This window comes from Pelobates fuscus, chromosome 1 (assembly GCF_036172605.1).
Source record: "Pelobates fuscus isolate aPelFus1 chromosome 1, aPelFus1.pri, whole genome shotgun sequence".
NCBI classification, from domain to species: domain Eukaryota; kingdom Metazoa; phylum Chordata; class Amphibia; order Anura; family Pelobatidae; genus Pelobates; species Pelobates fuscus.
In genome coordinates this window covers 126,277,754-126,298,478 of record NC_086317.1, presented here as the reverse complement: position 1 = coordinate 126,298,478, position 20,725 = coordinate 126,277,754, and the positions used below count along the sequence as shown (strand labels likewise).

Sequence of the window (20,725 nt, the reverse complement as noted above, 5' to 3'; positions counted from 1 at the left end):
CACTCCTATCTGGTGGCACATTAGATTGCACGTGCAGTGCCCAAAATTTGAAGTAGGAGGACGACCAAGCATCTTTTTCCATCTCCCGGTTCCTAAAATCAATGCCATATACACGTCCCCTGATAGGGGACATAACAGGGATTAAACTGATAGGAATAGTACTACTTAACACACCTTATAATAACACAGAGAGAGGCAACGCAGAGAGAGGAGTCTGAAGAAGAGAAGTCAGAGGAGGAAGGTGGCTTTGAGGAGGTGGAAGACCAAACACAGCAGGCGTCCCAAGGGGCTTGTTGTCACCTTTCGGGGACCCTTGGTGTTGTACGTGGCTGGGTGGAGGAAGAGACCTTCAATTACATCAGTGAGGACAAGGAACGGGACATGGCTAGCTTGGTATCCAACCTTGTGCAAATGGGGAGTTTGCGGTTGTGCAAATGGACTGTTTGCGGTTGTTTGCGGTGCGTTAAACGGGGAGTTTGGTCTGTCACTGTGAAGCGGGCGTAACCCTTACACTACCTGATCGATACAACATCATACCTGATGTTTTAAAGCACGTTATTCCAAACAATTTAGGAATGTTAGGTGATTTATGCCCTTTATGGATTAAAACCAGACTCTGCATCAACTATGAAATTTTCCATGGGAGTTTTGCCATGGATCCCCCTCCGGCATGCCACAGTCCAGGTGTTAGTCCCCTTGAAACAACTTTTCCATCACTATTGTGGCCAGAAAGAGTCCCTGTGGGTTTTAAAATGTGCCTGCCCATTGAAGTCTATGGCGGTTCGCCCGGTTCGCCCATTTGCGAACATTTGCGGAAGTTCGCGTTCGCCATTCGCGAACGGAAAATGTTATGTTCGCGACATCACTAATTGTCAGCTCAAGCCAAACACATTGGTAAGCAAATATAAAGTATATATGGATTTGTTGTAGCAAAAATAGTCTCTGCATTTCTTATTGTTAAAGAACATGGGCCAGCTTCGATTTAATATTTTTGGATAAGATTTTCAAATGGTTTAATATTTTTGTATAAACTCTTACAATGATTTAGCATTTTGAAAAATATTTTAATATTAATTTATTTTTTTATTTGTATTTTTTTAAAGATATTTTTGGTATTCTAATATTTAAAAATAATTTTAAAAGAGTATCTAAAGATATTTAATCATTTGAACATCGTATCCAAATATATTAAATTAAGACCATAATATGTATAAAATACAGAAGCAAAATATAATCATGTAAAATATTATAAAATACATTTTTTACAGCATACATTTTTTTATCACATAAATGATAAATATTCCATGTCATAGTTTACATGCATATTTTTACTATACCATTTGCTTCTTGTCCTCTTGGAAATGAGCATTTACAAACATCTTCCCAACAGCATAAGGGAGAGAATTTTCAATATAATTCACACATCGATCCCAACGAGCTGCTAATGTATTGGTACCCAACAGGACCTGTATAATAATATATACATATTTAGAATTATTTAAAATCATTCAGTGTCCATGCAAACCAAAAATACTATGGAACATAGAGATAATTACTAAACGCAGGATCTGCTGGTTTATACTTTTCACATTGTCCTTTCTTTAAATGACTGATAAAGTAATCCACCTTTTCATAATGTGATAATTTGACAATACGCAAAGAATGTTCAAGCAGTGATGGCTTGTCCACTGGGCCTCACTGAATAACTGCTGCAAATGTTTTAGTCAATAAAAGAAAAAGTATGTTTTAGATGCATAGCTAATTCCTATTGCATCAGGGGAGAGACACATGCTAATTGCCTCTTTCCAAATTTGGCTGCTAACTTGAAAGGAAGTGAAATGGGAGAGATGAATTGAGGCAGTGGGTCCATGAATGGAAAGGATGGGAGCTGGGGGAAGTGAGTGAATCCTGAATTTGAAGAAAATAGTAAGTGGCTGAATTAGGAAATTTGAGTAAGGGCTGCAAAATGGACATGAAAATTAAATTTTTTAGTAAATTCTTTATTTTCAGTCATTTTTCAGATCATTATGGGATAGAGAATGAGAAAGTAGAGAGGGGTGATAGTTATTTTAACGTCATTTGTACATTTTGACATGAAGTACATCTCAATTGTCTTTTACAGTAATTTGTTATTCGTCAATACCATGCTCTTTGTGGTCTGAGCTTTTTTGTCGTTTTTGTAAAGACTTTAGTTTTCAGGTACTATCGAGATATATTATGGGATACTGAATGTAAGATGGGGCGGGGTGTGCTTCTTGGTCCATTTGATGGAACCATTATTCGAGTGTACTTTACAATTGGTAATACTGGGTTAGGTGTTGCGTACTGACCATCTTTGGGTGGGTGCGTGTGTACGGCAGGTGACTCCTTCCGGGGGGGTTCCTTTAGTCGTCATTGCCCTGTCATCAGCTGGGAGGGTATCCTCCGGGTGTGTGAGTCAGTGTGAAGTACAAGTGGTATTTGTGAGGCCGTTGGGGGTGTGATTTCTGTTTTGAGCGTGGGTGAGGAGTAAAGGATGGGGGTGGTTGGTGCAGCCCAAAGTGTCGGGCGGTTGTGGGGGTCGTAAGAGGCCTAGGGGATGGTGTCGTTTGGGGGGTGGGATGTCGACCGATGATCGGTCAGTTATCCTCAGTTGTTCTCAGGTGTGGGTTAGATGGTATATGAGCCATGGGTCCCAGATTTTGTGGTGGTTGTGGGTTGTGTCATGTATTAGGGCCAAAAGTTTATCCATTTCCATGGTTTCTTCTATTTTGCGGAGCACGGTCCCTAGGCCTCTTACAACCCCCACAACCGTCCATTTCTTAATTTTTTGCCTTTTGAGTTTGAGTATATTAATTTGGGTTTCTCTACTTCTCACTAATGCTCCCTTTCTCTAATCTATGTTGAAAGGTTCCATAAAATGGAGTGCCAGAAATCTCAGCCAAAAAGCAAAGAATTGTATGTAAAATAAGTCTACAAGTGACAAATGTGTTCTCTATGAACAATAGATTACGGGATGATGTGTCAAAATGATTAATTATTTTTTAGCAAAGTTATTTATGTCCTTTTATGATCAGGGACATGTAGATGAGATCAAGTAAGTCCATGTAGTCTTCAGATTTCACATCTATTTTAAATTACTTTAGTTTTCTTATTACCCCTTGTTCAGCAAACCCGATGACATATAACTCATCTAACAATGAAATGTTATAAAATATATCCATACGTTACACAACTCCTTGGAAAAAAAGGCCAGGTGTGCACACTGAAATATTTTTGTGGGAGTTTATGGTTTTAACAATGTAATCACACACAAAGAGATAACGAAGCTACTGTAACATACATGGATATACTTTCATTATGTCATATTAATTGCAACAATCACAGAAGTCATCAAGATGTAAATTTACATTTTAAACATTGGCACAGAGATAGTGATCATATGGCAGCAGAAAGAATTATAATAAACACTTTTTAATGAAATATCTAAACATTATTTAGCCCTTACACGAAACGCAAACACTTATAGATTTGTATTTTCTTGCACCCTCTAGTTCTTCTTCATTGTATCTTAGCATTGTCTGCTCTCTTTCCCTGTCATTGCTACAACCACACTCCTCCTCAGTCAGATCCCAGTTCTCCTTTAGCCACACAGCTGTCACCCATAGTCATTCCCTGTCACTGTCACTCAGCCATCTCTCATCAACACAGCAACCAGGTGAAACCCGGTAAATCTCCCACTTGGGTTGTTCAAATACTTTTACCAGCAGTCATCCCTTCATCTCCCACCCCTTACTTAGTACATTTAACATGACTATTAACTAAAGTGAGTATTCAAAATTAATTTCAAATTTAAGGACAGAGTAGCTAAACTGAAAGCATAGTGGACTTAGATAATTTTTCCAATGTGACTATTTTGAACTTAAAGGGAAACTATAGTCACTAGAACAACTACAGCTTAATATAGTTGTTCTGGTGAGTATAGTATGTCTCTGCAAGCTTTTTAATGTAAACGCTGCCTTTCAGGAGGCGGGTCAGGGGGGAACCAGCACCGTCGGACCCACGTGGTGCTAGATTTAATTAAATAGTTAGTTTAACGCAATAGGGTCAAGAATATACGTTTGTGTCCCTGACCCTTTAGTGTTCTTTTAAATTTGAATTCACTTGGAATTCTCGCTTTAGTGAATCACCCTGTTAGTAATCCAATGTCACTTACATGCAGTCAGCCATCACTCACACTTAGTCACCATCTACTATACTGACCTACTCAACTTCTCTAGCTCAATCACATTATTACCCACATAAAAAAAAACATTTAAAAACACTCAATCGACCTTTAACGCCATTACTTTCCATGAAATTCTCTCTCAGGTTTATATTTACAATGAATGACTCCACCTCATGCAGTCACCTTTTGTCACTATCATCCACACTAATACTAAGTACAGTATTTATTCACATGCTGTCATACTTACATGCTGACAATAGCAATGTTGGCATCCTTTTATGACGAATGGCATATTCCACCCTAAGGGGGCGGCAAAACACAACGCTAGACTTTGCTTCTAAAAGTCAGGTCTTTGTACTTGTTGTTCTTGTCTATTTGATCTTCTTTATCTTTCTTGACATGTTTCTTATCTGAACTTCTCTTATGAATATTTGGATTATTGGACTTCAGTACGCCCTGCATTTACAAATCTCTCCTGCTCATTTGGATCCATCAAATGCATCCAGGGCCAGCACAACCATTAGGCGAACTAGGCATTTTTTCTGGTGGGCTCTTGGGCTGCAGTTCCGGGACGAGCGACTCTTGAGTCGCCCCCCCCGCGCCCAAAGGAGCCCTGTCACAGGAGGCCCAGGGGGTGGTCATCTGGCCCCCTAAGTTGTCCTTCAGTATGGCAGAGCAGGCACCTTCTTACCTTTATGGCAGGTGCCTGCTCTGCCTACAAATGCCGGTGACCAGAAGAGCCAGGAGAAGGCAAGTGGCGAGGGAGGCTCTTCTTGCAGCTTCCCACTCCTCCCTCGCGCGCGCACCCTCTGTGATGCCGGGAGCCGGAATATGATGTCATTCCGCCCCGGCATCAATAATCAGCAGGCATGAGGAGTGATGAGCTGCCCCACACTGGACCCCAGGGAGGTAGGGAGTATGTGTGTTAGTGTCTGTCAGTGAGTGAGTGTATGTCTGTCAGGAAGTGTCTGTGAGTGCATGTCTGTCAGTAAGTGAGCACATGTCTGTCAGTGAGTGAGTGTGTGTCTGTCTGTCTGTCAGTGAGTGTGTGTGTGTGTGTCTGCCAGTGAGTGACATGAGTGGGCGGTAAAATGGATCTTCCTTGCACCTGGCTATTCTTCCCCTATAAAGTTCTTTAAAAGTATAGCCTCCAGATCTCTCCTTCTTCTGAGTCCCACTGTAGAGTTCCTTCTCTAATACAGCCCTCAGGCTACCAAGGACTCTTGGAAAACCTGTTCCATACTGCAGGTTCTGAAGAGAAATAGGGTATTTTCAACCAAGTTTCCGTGCCACAACAGGACATTACAAGTCCTGACAAGATAAATTAACAGTGGTAAATATGAGGTGGCCACTCTGGCATCAGCAGGCTTCCAATTTCATAGCTTTACTTCTTAAAGGAACAAACATTATAGTCACTCTGACCATTTCAACTCAATGAAGTGGTCTGGGTGCATTTACACTGTCCCCTTAAGCCTGCAATGTAAAACATTGCAGTTTTTGAGAAACTGCAATGTTTCCATTGCAAGATTAAGTCCACCTCTAGTGGCTTTAAGTGTGACAGCCACAAGAGGCATTTTCGCTGCAATGACTGAGTAAAATTTAATGGGAAAGTTTGAATAGATACAAAGAGCTTGCCGCTCATTAGGTCCCCAATGCTCCCTATATGAGGAAATACCTCCTTCGTGATGTTTCTTGGGGAGATGTCAGCACCACTGATAAATCTTCGGCGCTGGATCAAGGTGAGTGAAAAGGGGGGTATTAAGCCATTCAATGCTCAATGGGGGAATCTAATAATACTAGAGACGGGAATACTATAACGTTAGGAATACAGATTTGTATTCCTAACTTTAGTGTTCCCTTAAGTGGAAATGTATGACATTACGATTTAGAAGCAGCACAGCACTCACACCTCTCTTCAACAAGGGTTAAAGGGAGATTATATTATAGTCACCTGAACAACTGCAGCTTAATGTTTATATAGTAAATCTTTTTTATGTAAACACTGCCTTTTCACTCAGACGTCCACTAGAGGTGCTTCCTGGGTCAGCGCTGCATATTACGTTCAGTGTCAGCACCTTGTGCATGCAGGCACTGGACATTACTCATGGAGATGCACTGATTCGATGCATTTCGATGAGGAGATGCTAGTTGGCGCAGTGTGGTAATTTGCTGCACGTGTCATATCCTCCCAATGCTTTCCTATGCAAAAGAATAGGATTAGCTGAGATCATCCATTTTGATGTTCTCAGACAAGGAGGTGGAGCAGGGGGAGTTGCGAGTAGACCCGCGTGGTGCTGTAATAAAGGTAATTTACTGCGCATGTGTCATATCCTCCCAATGCTTTCCTATGCAAAAGCATAGGATTGACTGAGATCATCAATTTTAATGATCTTAGACAAGGAGGTGGAGCGGGGGGAGTTACGAGCAGACCCGCTTGATGCTGGAATAAAGGTGAGTTAAATCACCTGCTGAGGGGCTCAGCATATAAACTAGGTTTTCACAGCTTGAGTTAGAGGAATACATTTTTGTATTCCTGTTACCATAGTATTCCTTTAAGTAAGAGCCTTTGTATCTGTACAAATTCGACTGTCACACAACGGAAGCTTGTGTAGAAGCTGTGTAGAAGTAATACTTGTAGTTCCCAAAAAGAGAAAAAATTGGGGCCCAGGCATCATGGAAACTTAAAAGCACAAATAACCGCAGTGCCAGGTTTAGCCAACAATTTGAGATAACATCACCAATAAATAATATTAATAATAATTCAAGATGGGAATAAAACAATACCATTGTGTTTAATTTTGGGTTTTTTTAACTGTCTTTTGGAACATTTCTACTTGAATATGGTAAAGTTCCTGAAGCACCTAGATTTAGTTTACCAGTTCTTGTTTGTTATATAACTTGACTCCTAATAAAATTCTAAACAAGACCCCAAAACATTTGCAATGTCTCCAAAGTAAACAGTACACCTAAAAAAAATCTGTTTAATCTATTCTTCATGGCAGTCTGTATATCAAGGTTTTGTTACTACCCCATATTTGGAATAGGCATTTCGCAGTTCCAGATTTTTAGGTTGCCTTAATTCTTAATTACTGGGTTGAGAACAACTGATGAGGATATCAAAATAATTAGAATGCATAAGTTAAACATATAACATTTGCACTTGATCCATTTTTAAATGTACCAGACATGTACCCCTTTTTACCTGGGATGAGACACAATGTAAAAATAAGTAACTTGATATATTGGTCTCTTACCCGTGCATAATCCAGCTGTCTGTATTGAAACCGTCTACTAAGGTTTGAAATTCTTGAATATACAAATCTCCATATTAGGTAATTGGCAAGAGTCCTGCATGAAACCAGAAAAAAAACAAGTGTTAGAAATATAATTTTAATGATGATTTTAGATAAATACATGTAAATAAATTCAGTTATTTTGGCAGTTAATTCATTTTTAACTTTCCAGTGCCATGTAAAGTGACACATTGAAAATCTCTGCTGCACCTATAAAAACCTTTGATTTATCAAGAGTGAAAACACCAATTACACTATGCACATATATTTTTTATCTAGATGACAAGGTCACTCAGAATTACATTAGACTTTCCACTCTACAACTTGTCAAAACTTAAAGGACATTTCATAATTGAGGTTTAATTGTGTACACACAAAACCATATTTGAAGTGTATATATGTTTTTATTTATGTGTGTATTGAAAATATATAGCGATAAAAGGAGAACAGACAAGCAAAACAGAGAAAGAGATGAGTATTACATTATACCTCGGGAAAATGCCCATTCTGTTGGACTTGCTGCCTATTCAGTGTATAATAACATGCAGTTGGCCATGTTCCTGAAGTTTGTAAGCAAAGGAGCCAAAGTAATAGTCAGGTCTGCCCTGTAGATCATAAGATCCACAGCGTAGGGACACACTTCCAGAGAATAAAATAATAAAAGTCCCACTAATGTGACCATGGACACTGGGTGGCCAAACCCCTTATAGATACAGTAAGAAAACAAATAAAGAATCCGGGCGCTTCAAAAAGGATTTGCAAACTTTCTTAGGAAATGGGATACAGAGTATCCAATGTGATCAAATCTTGAGAAGCAGGAGAAGTCCGTAGATTCCTAAAATTAGCCCGACAGTCCTGAATAGGAGATCTTGTCTCTCCAGCCCACATTTGGAGACACCTGAAAAAATTTCCCTGGTTAGCACACAAGCTGAGTTTTGGAATTTAAGCCCACGCAGAAGTGTGTCAATAGCATGCTGTGCATGTACAGCACAGAGAGGAGCTGGCCAGTATGGCTGCTATTCCACTTGGCATGCCCACTTTTCATTGTATCACTGCCTACCCCCATATGACCTGTGCCATATAATTTCCTTTGTCTGTTGATGGATTCTTAGGAGATTCTGATGAGGAGGACCACAGGTTCTCAGTTTCCACATCATAGTCTTGGATTTGCAATTTCACAATTCTGAAAGCCTTGAGAACCCATTTATGAAGTACAGGAGAAAATTTCCTAACATCCCTTTCCTGTAATATTTTTGTCAATCCTCAAGATCATATAAGATGAATGAATATCCTTCTCTACATGAATTCTATGACTGCTGATCATTGCAATGGTAACCATCCCACCACAGCTATAGATAGCAGAAACATAACATTGTCTCTGAAATTACTCCTATTCTGAATATGAACTGAGATAGTATGCTGTTACTACCCAAGAAAGGTCTGAGATACTCTTTCCTTCCATTGACGGGTTTGAGCTCATAGTATGAACTAATCAGGCAATGTCCCACTGCTTCAGAGTGGGACATTGTTTAAAGACTCATCAGCTTTTACCTACCTTAAGGAAAAGAATAGTTCAATTCAGATATACATAGAATAAAGAACTCTGAATAAGACTCAGAGCAATAGAACTATCCATGCTGAGTATAATTTCCCAAGGACAGAAGATTTGTCCTGTGAGCAGGTCAATTATAGTGTGGTTTGGACCAATGCTCTGGGTTATTGCAATGAAGCAGGAATATCAAGAAAAGACTGCATTAATTTGCCCTATTTTTGTTTTCCAATTTATAGAAATGCCTAGGGGAATCACGGTGGCTCCATCAACTTTTAAGTGATTAATGGAAGAACATTTTGAGAGACTTCCGTACCACAAAATGTTTGTATATCTAGATCAATGGTGCACAACTTTTTTTCATAGCAAGGCCAACTTCAGTGAGAGAAATACAGTTGCAAGAAAAAGTATGTGAACCCTTTGGAATGATATGGATTTCTGCACAAATTGGTCATAAAATGTGATCTGATCATCATCTAAGTCACAACAATAGACAATCACAGTCTGCCTAAATAACACACAAATAATGAAATGTTGCCATGTTTTTATTGAACACACCATGTAAACATTCACAGTGCAGGTGGAAAAAGTATGTGAACCCCTAGACTAATGACATCTCCATTAGCTAATTGGAGTGAGATGTCAGCCAACTGGAGCCCAATCAATGAGATGAAATTGAAGGTGTTGGTTACAGCTGCCCTGCCCTATAAAAAAAGCACCCACCAGTTCTGGGTTTGCTTTTCACAAGAAGCATTGCCTGATGTGAATGATGCCTCGCACAAAAGAGCTCTCAGAAGACCTACGATTAAGAATTGTTGACTTGCATAAAGCTGGAAAGGGTTATAAAAGTATCTCCAAAGTCTTGCTGTTCATAAGTCCATGGTAAGACACATTGTCTATAAATGGAGAAAGTTTAGCACTGCTGCTTCTCTCCCTAGGAGTGGCCGTCCTGTAAAGATGACTGCAAGAGCACAGTGCAGACTGCTCAATGAGGTGAAGAAGAATCCCAGAGTGTCAGCTAAAGACTTACAAAAGTCACTGGCAAATGCTAACATCCCTGTTAGCAAATCTACAATACGTAAAACACTAAACAAGAATGGCTTTCATGAGAGGATACCACAGAGGAAGCCACTGCTGTCTAAACAAAACATTGCTGCACGTTTACAGTTTGCACAAGAGAACCTGGATGTTCCACGGCAGTACTGGCAAAATATTCTATGGACAGATGAAACCAAAGTTGAGTTGTTTGGAAGAAACACACAACACTATGTGTGGCGAAAAAGAAGCACAGCACACCAACATAAAAACCTCATCCCAACTGTGAAGTATGGTGGTGGGGGCACCATGGCTTGGGGCTGCTTTGCTGCGTCAGGGCCTGGACGGATTGCTATCATCGAAGGAAAAATGAATTCCCAAGTTTATCAAGATATTTTACAGGAGAACTTAAGGCCATCTGTCTACGAGCTTAAGCTCAACAGAAGATGGGTGTTGCAACAGGACAATGACCCAAAGCATAGAAGTAAATCAACAACAGAATGGCTTAAACAGAAGAAAATACGCCTTTTGAAGTGGCCCAGTCAGAGTCCTGACCTCAACCCAATTGAGATGCTGTGGCATGACCTCAAGAAAGCAATTCACACCAGAAATCCCAAGAACATTGCTGAACTGAAACAGTTCTGTAAAGAGGAATGGTCAAGAATTACTCCTGACCATTGTGCACGTCTGATCTGCAACTACAGGAAACGTTTGGTTGAAGTTATTGCTGCCAAAGGAGGTTCAACCGGTTATTAAATCCAAGGGTTCGCATACTTTTTCCACCTGCACTGTGAATGTTTACATGGTGTGTTCAATAAAAACATGGCAACATTTCATTCTTTGTGTGTTATTAGTTTAAGCAGACTGTGATTGTCTATTGTTGTGACTTAGATGATGATCAGATCACATTTTATGACCAATTTGTGCAGAAATCCATATCATTCCAAAGGGTTCACATACTTTTTCTTGCAACTGTATGTCCAAGGTACAGATACTTTTGTTTTCTTTGTCATCAGCAGATTGCAAATGTATCATTTACTTGAAGCCATCCAAGAGAGAGATACATATTTATTGTAAAAATGTTGCCAGATAATAAAACCAAATCGACTGTGAACACTTATCTTTAAAAAAAAAAAAACATTTTAAGCACTCCATTCAACCACTTACAGTTGTTAAAAACCGCTGATCTAGATTACTTTATTGTCTTTGTGAAGAATAACAGTTTTTACTTAACTTTATTTTCACAATTTTTTTCTAAATTGCGAGGGGATGGGGTATAGAAGAAAGAAATTAAGGGGACAGAGGGAGGGGAACATGTTTATTTTGGAATAAACAGACTCTAACGCAGTACATAACATAGCAGTTATGTAAGCAGTACATTCCATTTATAAATGGAATACACTTGGTATATATACACATGTTGTTCTTGACCATATCATCACAATGATTGCCTGTAACATAGAGGGTCTCAGCAATAAAGGAGGCACCATAACTACTTCATTTGGACACTGTATTATCTTAAAATGTTGAATCGTTAAAGAATGGATCAGCCCCAAAGTTGGCCAGATGGAATCTGTTCTCAGGGTCCCTCTTCCTCCTTCTCTGTGCCCAACTCCAATGAGGAAGCATCCGACTTGGCACCGGTGATAGACTTCAGCTGTCACGCTCAGCATATCGCAGGGTTCCCATTGAGAAAAATGCATTAGCCATGTGTGTACCTATGAGAAGAGACTTTAAGATCAACTAAACTTGGGAGAGGGAGTCTGAACACTTTGATATATATATATACTACATGGTTTAAAAACCCTCATGTATTTCCAACCATTGTACTGAAAGAATGTGGCTTCTCTGGGGTCCATTGACAGTTGGCAGCTGGTGCAAGTTTCAAGTTCATGCTCCAGCTAACTATGTGCTTTGAGTAAGTGTTCTGAAGTCACACCTTCCCAATACTGCCACAGAGTTACATTGCAATGTTGTGCACTACTCACAGGGCACTCTGTAAAAAGTAGGAGTTGATCAGAGGTGGGAGTGTTTATATTCATAAATTGTACTGGAACAGAATTACATGCGAATGTGACCTCTTGGTTGACTGTAAATTTCATCCGTCTTTTAAGAGGTAGTATCGGGCCTTCAGTTAGATACACAATAACATCATTGAGCAAAAGGTAGAATGTTAATGTTAATGCTGGTCTTGCAAAGCAAATAACAGTAATTTTCACTGTACCATGCTACTGCAACTAGGTAACGGATCATCAATACAGCTTATTAAAACACTGTCAAAACAATATCGAAACAATATTTGTGAGTGTTTAAACAGGAAAGGGAGAAAAGTCACAAGTGAAATCCAAGTAAGGTGAACATTGTATAAACTCTACTTCCTCTTTGCTAATGCTGTTGAGTTAAGTCTGTAAAGACATGGATATTTTTTAGACAGTCAGGAAATGATCATGTGTTTCATATCCCGTTACGCAAAGTCTTTAAAGTTTTTAAAGTAATGGAATGTGATGATAACATCCCTTTGAGATTTATCTGTAAGGAATTTCAGTCTAGGAAGTTGATGAATGTGACCCATTAAACACTTTTGCGGTGGAAGATCAGGCAATTAGAGATGAAACAGATGGTCCATGTGAGTGCATATATCTGCATTGCGTATAACAAGATCTTTCTTAAAGATCTGCGACTTTATCTTGTAGTTTTATCAGTGTATAGTCCAATGCAAAGTCATCGTGTGCCAGTTTAATGTGTGCATCAATCAATTAATGTACTTTGATCTCTGGGACATTAGTTCTTTCATCCTAGTATTAAATTTCTTGTCTGATACAAGTCATCATTTGTCCCTAGCTTTGCTCCATGAAGGTGTGCATGGATTTTAGTAGTGTTGGTAGTTGGGAACTTGTATCTGGCCATGAGATGCAGATGTTGGAGGCATGTTCTCTAGGTTTCTTTCCATGGTAGAGAGAAAGATGCCAGAGAAATGCTGCCCTGTCTTGTTGAGGCAGGTGTGGCTTTAGGTTTTAACATAAAAAAGTATTTTTGTCCACTTTAGATATCTAATGTCTGGAACACATTGTGTATTGGTATAGAAATATTGCATTGGTTATTGGTTATCTCAGGAAGACTGACAGAGTCATTAATAAAGAACACTGGTATAATACTGATTATTGATTGATGTTCAAATCTGCTAAATCATTAAATAAGCAAGAGCATGGTGGAAAATTGAACAAGGATATAATAAATGGCAGACTTGAAAATATAGGCATTTCTGATTGTATTTGTATATAGACTTTATTTCAATATGTGGAATTGTCCAGAAACTTGAACATTCATATGTTATAACCCCAGATGGATAATATATATACACTCTTCCAAGTAGGTAGCTGCACTCACGGATTTTAAAAGTCCAAAATGTATTGATTAAATGTTAAACGTTTAACATTTTAAATGTTAAATGTTTAACATTTAATCAATACATTTTGGACTTTTAAAATCCGTGAGTGCAGCTACCTATTTGGAAGAGTGGATAATACTAGCCTTGGCTTGCTAGCACCCGGTCATAAAGGGATACTAAAGCGTAATAAACAAATGGAAGTATGTACATATCTCTGCATCAATATAATATTTACTATTATAAGGAGATCCTGCCTAAAGGTGGTGGTTGTCATATTATGCTTCTTATATGTGAGTATTAAAGAATCTATTCCATAAGGCTTTAGAACTGAGTGTTTTGCCTTTACAGGGTTTAGCAGTGTCTCTCCTGTGTTTTACTGGACTTGCTTTGTCACTGAAACAGAAGGAATGTCTTTTGTAATAGCAGGAAGAAATAGGGCCTTGGGTGAAACATTGGTTGATTCCTGATGCTTCATGTGACTGAGCATTATGCAGGATGCTTTCCTGTTGACTCTATGGAAGTTTGTTGCAGCAAATGGATGACCTTTAAACAGAAGTGCGTTATAGGCCTTGAACCAAGATTAGATCAGATGTGTACTGGCTTCTCACAATATGGATTTGTAGCCGTACTATAGTAAGTGGAGATGACTATGCACTCCACGTCACATGACTGTATGCCATGGACATACAGGAAAGACTCTCTATAATCCCACATGTAAGCAAAACCATGGGCAAGCTATTAAAGGGACACTATAGTCACCAAAACAGCTTTAGTTTAATTAAGCAGGTTTGGTGTATAGATCATGCCTCTGAAGTTTCACTGCTCAATTCACTACCATTTAGGAATTAAATCACTTTGTTTATACAGCCCTAGTCACACTTCTCTGCCTTCCTAGACACTTCCTGTAAACAGTCCTCTGATGTTCATACTTACTCTATTGCAAATTCTGTTTAATTTAGAATGTTCTCTTTCATGCTCTGATGATAGATTGCTAGATCCTGCAGGAGCCTGTGATTAAAGTGCAATTTACAGAGCTGGAGATTAAAACTTTTAAAGTAAGTTACATCTGATTGAAAATAAAACCATTTTGTTTTCATGCAGGCTGTGTCAGTTACAGCCAGGGGGTGTGGCAAGGGCTGCATAAACAAAAACAAAAGTGATTTAACTCCTAATTGGCAGTGAAGCTTAAGAGGCATGATATATAAATATATACTAAAACTGCTTCATTAAGCTAAAGTTGTTTTGGTGACTTTGGTTTGTTTTTGTTCCAGTACATTTTCTTGGGATCTCTATACATTAAAAGGGTGATCAAGATGTTGACTCCATGCTTACTGTGCCTAGAGGGGTATCACCTACACCTCACTGGCAAAGGTTCATGTATCACTCGTGCAGTGTGACCCTCCCTTAATTTTGGATCTGGATTATCCTTATGGGTGTGCTTAGTCTGATATCTGACTGGCTAAGGGTCTGTCTGTAATGGTACACATGAGACTAATAAAAGGACAATTCAAGCTTGTTTTTCATTGTTTTTGCCCATTCTCACATCTTTTGAAAGCGCTGCTTGGTCCATCCAAACTGATAGCAAAATAAATCTAATTACATTTCAGTCCAGCAGTGCAGATCTCAATAATATAATAATATAGACTGGTTAGAAGTTATGAGATTTACAGAATAATTGCACACTTTAACTTGAATCTCTCTCAATCTGAGAGAGTGCATAACATATACACAAATAACTTGTGTACATAATTATTTTTACTTCTCAACACACATTATCAGTATTGCCTTCCTACTGGCCAAATTAATATATCATATATACAGCATTTAATATAATTGTCTGCTTTTGGTTTATACATCTTAACACACTTTTAAAAACCTCTGTATTTTATTACACATCACAAGCAATCTCTAAATATTGCAGCATATCATGAACACATTGTATGAGAGACTCGGTTACACTACCTGCGGAGTGCCTTCCTGAAATGTATTATTAAGATTATACCGCCTGACTATAATTTACTTGGATTAAAAGCTTACCTAGAATTTCAAGCTTCCCTTGAAAATCGTGCTATGTTGGCAAAGCTATGCTACCGAAATTAATAGGATAATATTTCACAACAAGAAGTACTTAGGAGTCCCCAGTCCTCTTTCCATCACACTGACTTGATACAAATCCCCTTGTAAGCCCAACACATCTAGGTGAAATTAAACAGATCTATGAGCAATAACAGGGCGAAAACAAATTGACTTAATCTTAACATGCTGAGATAATGTTGTAACCTTGCAATCAGCCCAAATTGTTATGCCAAAATATATCAAACAGGAAGCGCTCGTTTGTTTTTGTGTGGCATCTATAAAGGGCATAGAAGTAAAAGTATAAGCCATGTCTAAAATTTTATGGGAAGAAACTTATTAGAGCTGTATTTGAGGATTCATTTTTTTTATTATTGTAGTACTGATGCACCAATCATCAACAAAAATGCGAGCAATATGAAGTGGCTTGTATGTAGGTATATCTTATATCTTACAATATGTACATATTTTGGTGTGAAATAGACAGTAAATGTATAGATGAAAATGTAATCTTATATGGAGATCACTTCCCAGTGGCGGATCCAGAAGCTAATCTCGGGAGGGGCACTGGCAGATCATTTTAAGAAACAATCCAGGCACAATAACCACTACAGCTTTATGTAGTGGTTTTGGTACCAGGAGTTGCTGTGGAACCCTCCCAGAGTAAGTAGTCAAACCGTTTAAGAAACATTTGATAACTTACCCAGGATCTGCCGGGATAGGGGCTGTAGTGTGTATGTGTGTGAGGGGTGCAATGTGTGTGAGGGTCGCAGTATGTGTATGGAGGGGTAGTGTGTGTGTGAGAGGGGTGCAGTGTATGTATGGGGTAGCAATGTGTATATTGGGAGCTGTGTGTTTGTGTGTAAAGGGTGCAGTGTGTGTATTGGGAGCAGTATGTTTGTGTGTGAGTGGCGCAGTGTGTTTTTGTGTGAGGGGTGCTGTGTGTGTGAGGGGTGCTGTGTGTGTGTATGGGGGGCAGTGTGTGTATTGGGGGCTATGTGTGTAAGAGGGGGCTGTGTGTATAAGGGGGCAGTTTTTGTATTGGGGCTATGTGTGTTTAGGGAGGGCAGTGTGTGTAAGGGGGGGCTGTGTGTGTAAGGGGGGCTCTGTGTGTAAGGGGGGCTCTGTGTGTAAGGGGGCAGTAGATTTGTGTGTGGTGCAGTGTGTAGGGGGTTATAGTTTGTGTGAGGGGATAGGGGCGCAGATTAAAGATATATATTTTTTAAATGATTAAATAATAACTAAATAAATATAGTTAATGTCCCACCTCCCTTCTTACCTTTGCTGAGGGAGGGGGAGACATTGCTTTCTTTCCAGTCCCTGGCGGTTCTAGTGGGGGAGTGAACTCTAGCCTGCAGCTCAGGCTAGAGTTCACTCTCATGAGAACGGAGCATTGCCATGGTAACCGCGGCAATACTCCTTGCTAGCGAGAGGAGAACCCGGTGGAGCTGCAGGTAAGAGCTCCCCCGGGTTCTCTCTCCTGTCGGCTGCCAGCAGAGTGCCTGTGGGCCGGGTAGGGAGATCACTGATCTCCCCTCCGGACTGTGAAAGCAAACAGCAGGGCTGGTAGAGTTCCACAGGCGTCACAATGACCCTTGAGCTGTGTAAGGGGCCCCAAAAAATGTAGCTACTTCCCGTTCCCCAAGATTTTTGTGACCACAGTTACAAACAGCCTCCAGAGAGCCTGTCCTACACCAGACCAGTGGAGCCAGACTGCAGCTAGAGCCCATCATCATCCTCATCTGGTTGTAATTAGGCAATCTAGTATATTATTAGTGGCACTAATCTCTTATTTACCTCACATTAAAGGGACACTATAGTCCCCAGAACCACTGCAGCTTAATATAGTGTTTCTGGTGTCTATAGCCTGTCTCTGCAGGCTTTTTAATGTAAACACACACTGTGTGCATCACTGGTGTTGGTTCATATGGGTGGGGCATTGTAATGTCACATGGGGAGGGGAATCTTGTTGCTACTTTTCAACAGCCAGCTGCTGCTCACTATAATGTCTGTCGCTACAGTTAGCAGGTAGCAGCTGTTTACTGACTGCAATATCACCAATGGCATAAAGGGAGTTACCGGCTGCCACTACTTAAAGGGACACTGTATGCATTCGATCACACTGAATTGGTTATAGTGTCTTAAGTCTTGCTCACTTTAATGCTGAATGGAAGGACAGTGTCAGTGGACTCCAGACACTGTAACCATGTAAATGAGAGGAAGCAGTAATGGTGCCTACAGTTTCCCTTTAAAGCCAGTCGCTGTATTCCCTGAAACTACTATTTAGAGACTGGTTTAACCCCTTGGTGACCATACCGTTTTTCAGTTTTCTTACCGTTAAGGACCAGGGCTGTTTTTACATTTCTGCGGTGTTTGTGTTTAGCTGCAATTTTCCTCTTACTCATTTACTGTACCCACACATATTATATACAGTTTTTCTCGCCGTTCGAGAACGGTTTAACCTAAGTGAGGTAAGTGTCTCTGGGGGCACCATAAGATTAGACCTAGTTGTTTTGGTGCCTGGAATGTCCCTTTAACCATCCTCTTGCATGGTGCAAAGAGATGCCAAGAGATTCCAAAAGCTAACTTCCTATAGCTATTAGCTATGTGAAATTACAAACATACCATACACCACATATTAAAGCATATGAAACTGCTATAAAAAGAAAAGGCCTGACACATATAAAACATACAATAATTCCTTCCATAAGTATACTGCATGTGTTATATATCAAATACAATGAGCCTTGGTGTAACAAATCCAAAAATTTCTCAATTCCATATCTCTATATAAAAGTAGAAGAAATTTAACAAATATAGGTATTATTATAGCTCCACATAACCATAATGCTAATGTAAACGTCTTAATAATATGGAGAATAGAAACACTGATTTACATCAAAGATATTAGTGTATACTCCTAACAAAATGGCAGCACTAAGCTTAAGAAACAGACAATCTGTTGGCATAGTTTGTAGTTACAAATTTCTCTGCTTTACTGGAAGTACCAACGCATAATATAGATTGGATGAGATATAAGTGGATACTTTATAAAGCGAAACTACCATGAAAAGGTGTATATCTATAAATAGAAGTCATTTATCTGTGAAATTGTTTGGCAAACACCCTGCTTAAAATGTGAAAATATGTTCACAGAAGCAGCATGAGTCCACAAAGCGACTGTGGAATAGAAGCCAACGGAGATTGTAATGTGTTATTGTATCTCGTCTTCGGGGTGACTGGAACAGCATTGATTGTTATAGGAAATAATTCAACCCTTCACAGGAATGCCTCTAATCTTAAATGAAATGTCCTGAGTTGTGACAAAATGCCTGGAGCAGACATCTGATGAGATTGTGGGTTCTGTTAATCTCCAGATGCTGTTAAGTGTCCTATATCCATCTCGCCAAGATATCATAAGCTCATGGCAATCAATTAATCAGTGAAGCAAAAAGCACATAAATATGATTTTCCAAAACCTCCACAAACATTTTTATACTATTTAAAATATATATCTATTTAAAATCACATTGAGATGAAATGTGAAGTCCTTCCATTTACATGCATGTATCTCTGTGAGTATGTATGTACACACATCTTAAATGGACAAAAAAGGGTTTCGCAGAAAATTGAAAGGGGTAACTATGTATAAAATGGGTTTCTTACATTTACAAAATGCTGCTTAACCCTTTATATATTTATGGGTTTTTTTTCTGCCTTCTCCAATATAATCTTGCCTTTCTACCACATGTTACTCCTTTCTTTCTTTTTTTTGTTGTTGCTTTCTTTTCTTTTTTTTTTTTTTTTTTTTTTTAAATTTTTTATTTTTGCAGTGCGTATAACGGGTACATGCAGGCCTGAGGTGCCCCGAGAGCAATCCTCAAGTTTTTCCACGCTAAACATGCTGGACAGATGATTTACAAGCACATTTTTATATTTTAGTTGGTAGGCAGGAAAATAACAGTAATGAGTAACAGTTGTGTACAGTAATAGCAAATAGTTAGATATCTAGACATGTGAATTAAATCATGAAACATTCAATAGGCAAGTTATAGGCTAGTGTAAGGGAGAGGCTTCGTTTGTTATATGTCTATATATCTTGCTGAAATGTTACTCGAGAAAGTAGAAGTAAAGTGAAAGTAAACCACTGGTGATTAGAACAGTAAAACAGTAATAATTATTAAAAAAATATGTACATATATATATTTGAACAGTAAAACAGTAATAATTATTAAAAAAATATGTACATATATATATTTGAAAGGAATTTTTCGAGATTGACAAATAGAAAGAATATGAACTACTCAACTATGCCTTATCTGACAAAGGTAAAAACCGTGTTGGAAGAAACAAAAAAGCACTTTTACACCTCTATTTTTACATTGGAAACAATTCATTTGTGAACCAAGAAAAAGAACACAAAACCAATGCACAAATAATTGACATAAAAGACGCAGTCGGTATATTTTGGCACAATAAATGGGAATAAATAGGCACAAATAGGAAATACAGCAGAAAATCTGCATAAAAAGTGATGATACTTTTTATAAGTAACCCTCACTGAGTTTGAATAAATCTATAACTTGATTATTCACTACTTGCACTAATATCATTATATCACTAATCACTAATATACGATATTCACCCAAGGCACTGTACAAACTAGGGGAACAGGGCTAAGATTAAATACTAATTGTAAAGAATCTTAAGGGGTTACTCCAAGCACCATGACTACTTCAGTGATTTGAAGTAGTCATGGTTAGGCATGTGCATTGGGAACATTTTCGGTTCGATTCGGCATTCAAAAATTCAGAATTTTCGCAATTCAGGACTTCAGCAACTTTGGAATTTCGGGACTTCGGGACTTCAATTGCAGCCGCTTAGTAGATAACTCCCTAATTCCCACGGTATTAGGGAGTTATCTACCAAAAAGGCTGAAAGACCTAAATTGGTCTTTCAGACGAATTTACTAATACTAAGTAAAAATGACTTAGTATTAGTAAATTTTGCCCCTACTCGCTATACCGCGAGTAGGGGCATGTCTAGTAAACAGTGAGCAGCCAGGGGGGAGTGCTCTGAGCCTAATTGCAGGGAGGGACAAGGCTTTATAAGCCTTCCCCCGCCCTGCAGAGCTCAGTCTGCGCGGAGCCCTCCATGGGTGAAGAAGGATTATTTTTTTT

The 20,725-nt window shown here is 39.0% G+C and overlaps 1 protein-coding gene across 1 annotated transcript in view; it reads right to left on the bottom strand.

Moving 5' to 3' along the window:
• PHEX (phosphate regulating endopeptidase X-linked) overlaps nucleotides 1–20,725 on the bottom strand; it is a 231,325-nt gene that overhangs the window by 124,883 nt on the left and 85,717 nt on the right. The window contains exons 10-11 of the mRNA XM_063450262.1: nucleotides 7,462–7,555; nucleotides 1,338–1,466 (exon numbers count right to left, since the gene is read on the bottom strand). Coding sequence (XP_063306332.1) covers nucleotides 1,338–1,466; nucleotides 7,462–7,555 — 223 coding nt within the window. The remainder of the gene's footprint in view (nucleotides 1–1,337; nucleotides 1,467–7,461; nucleotides 7,556–20,725) is intronic.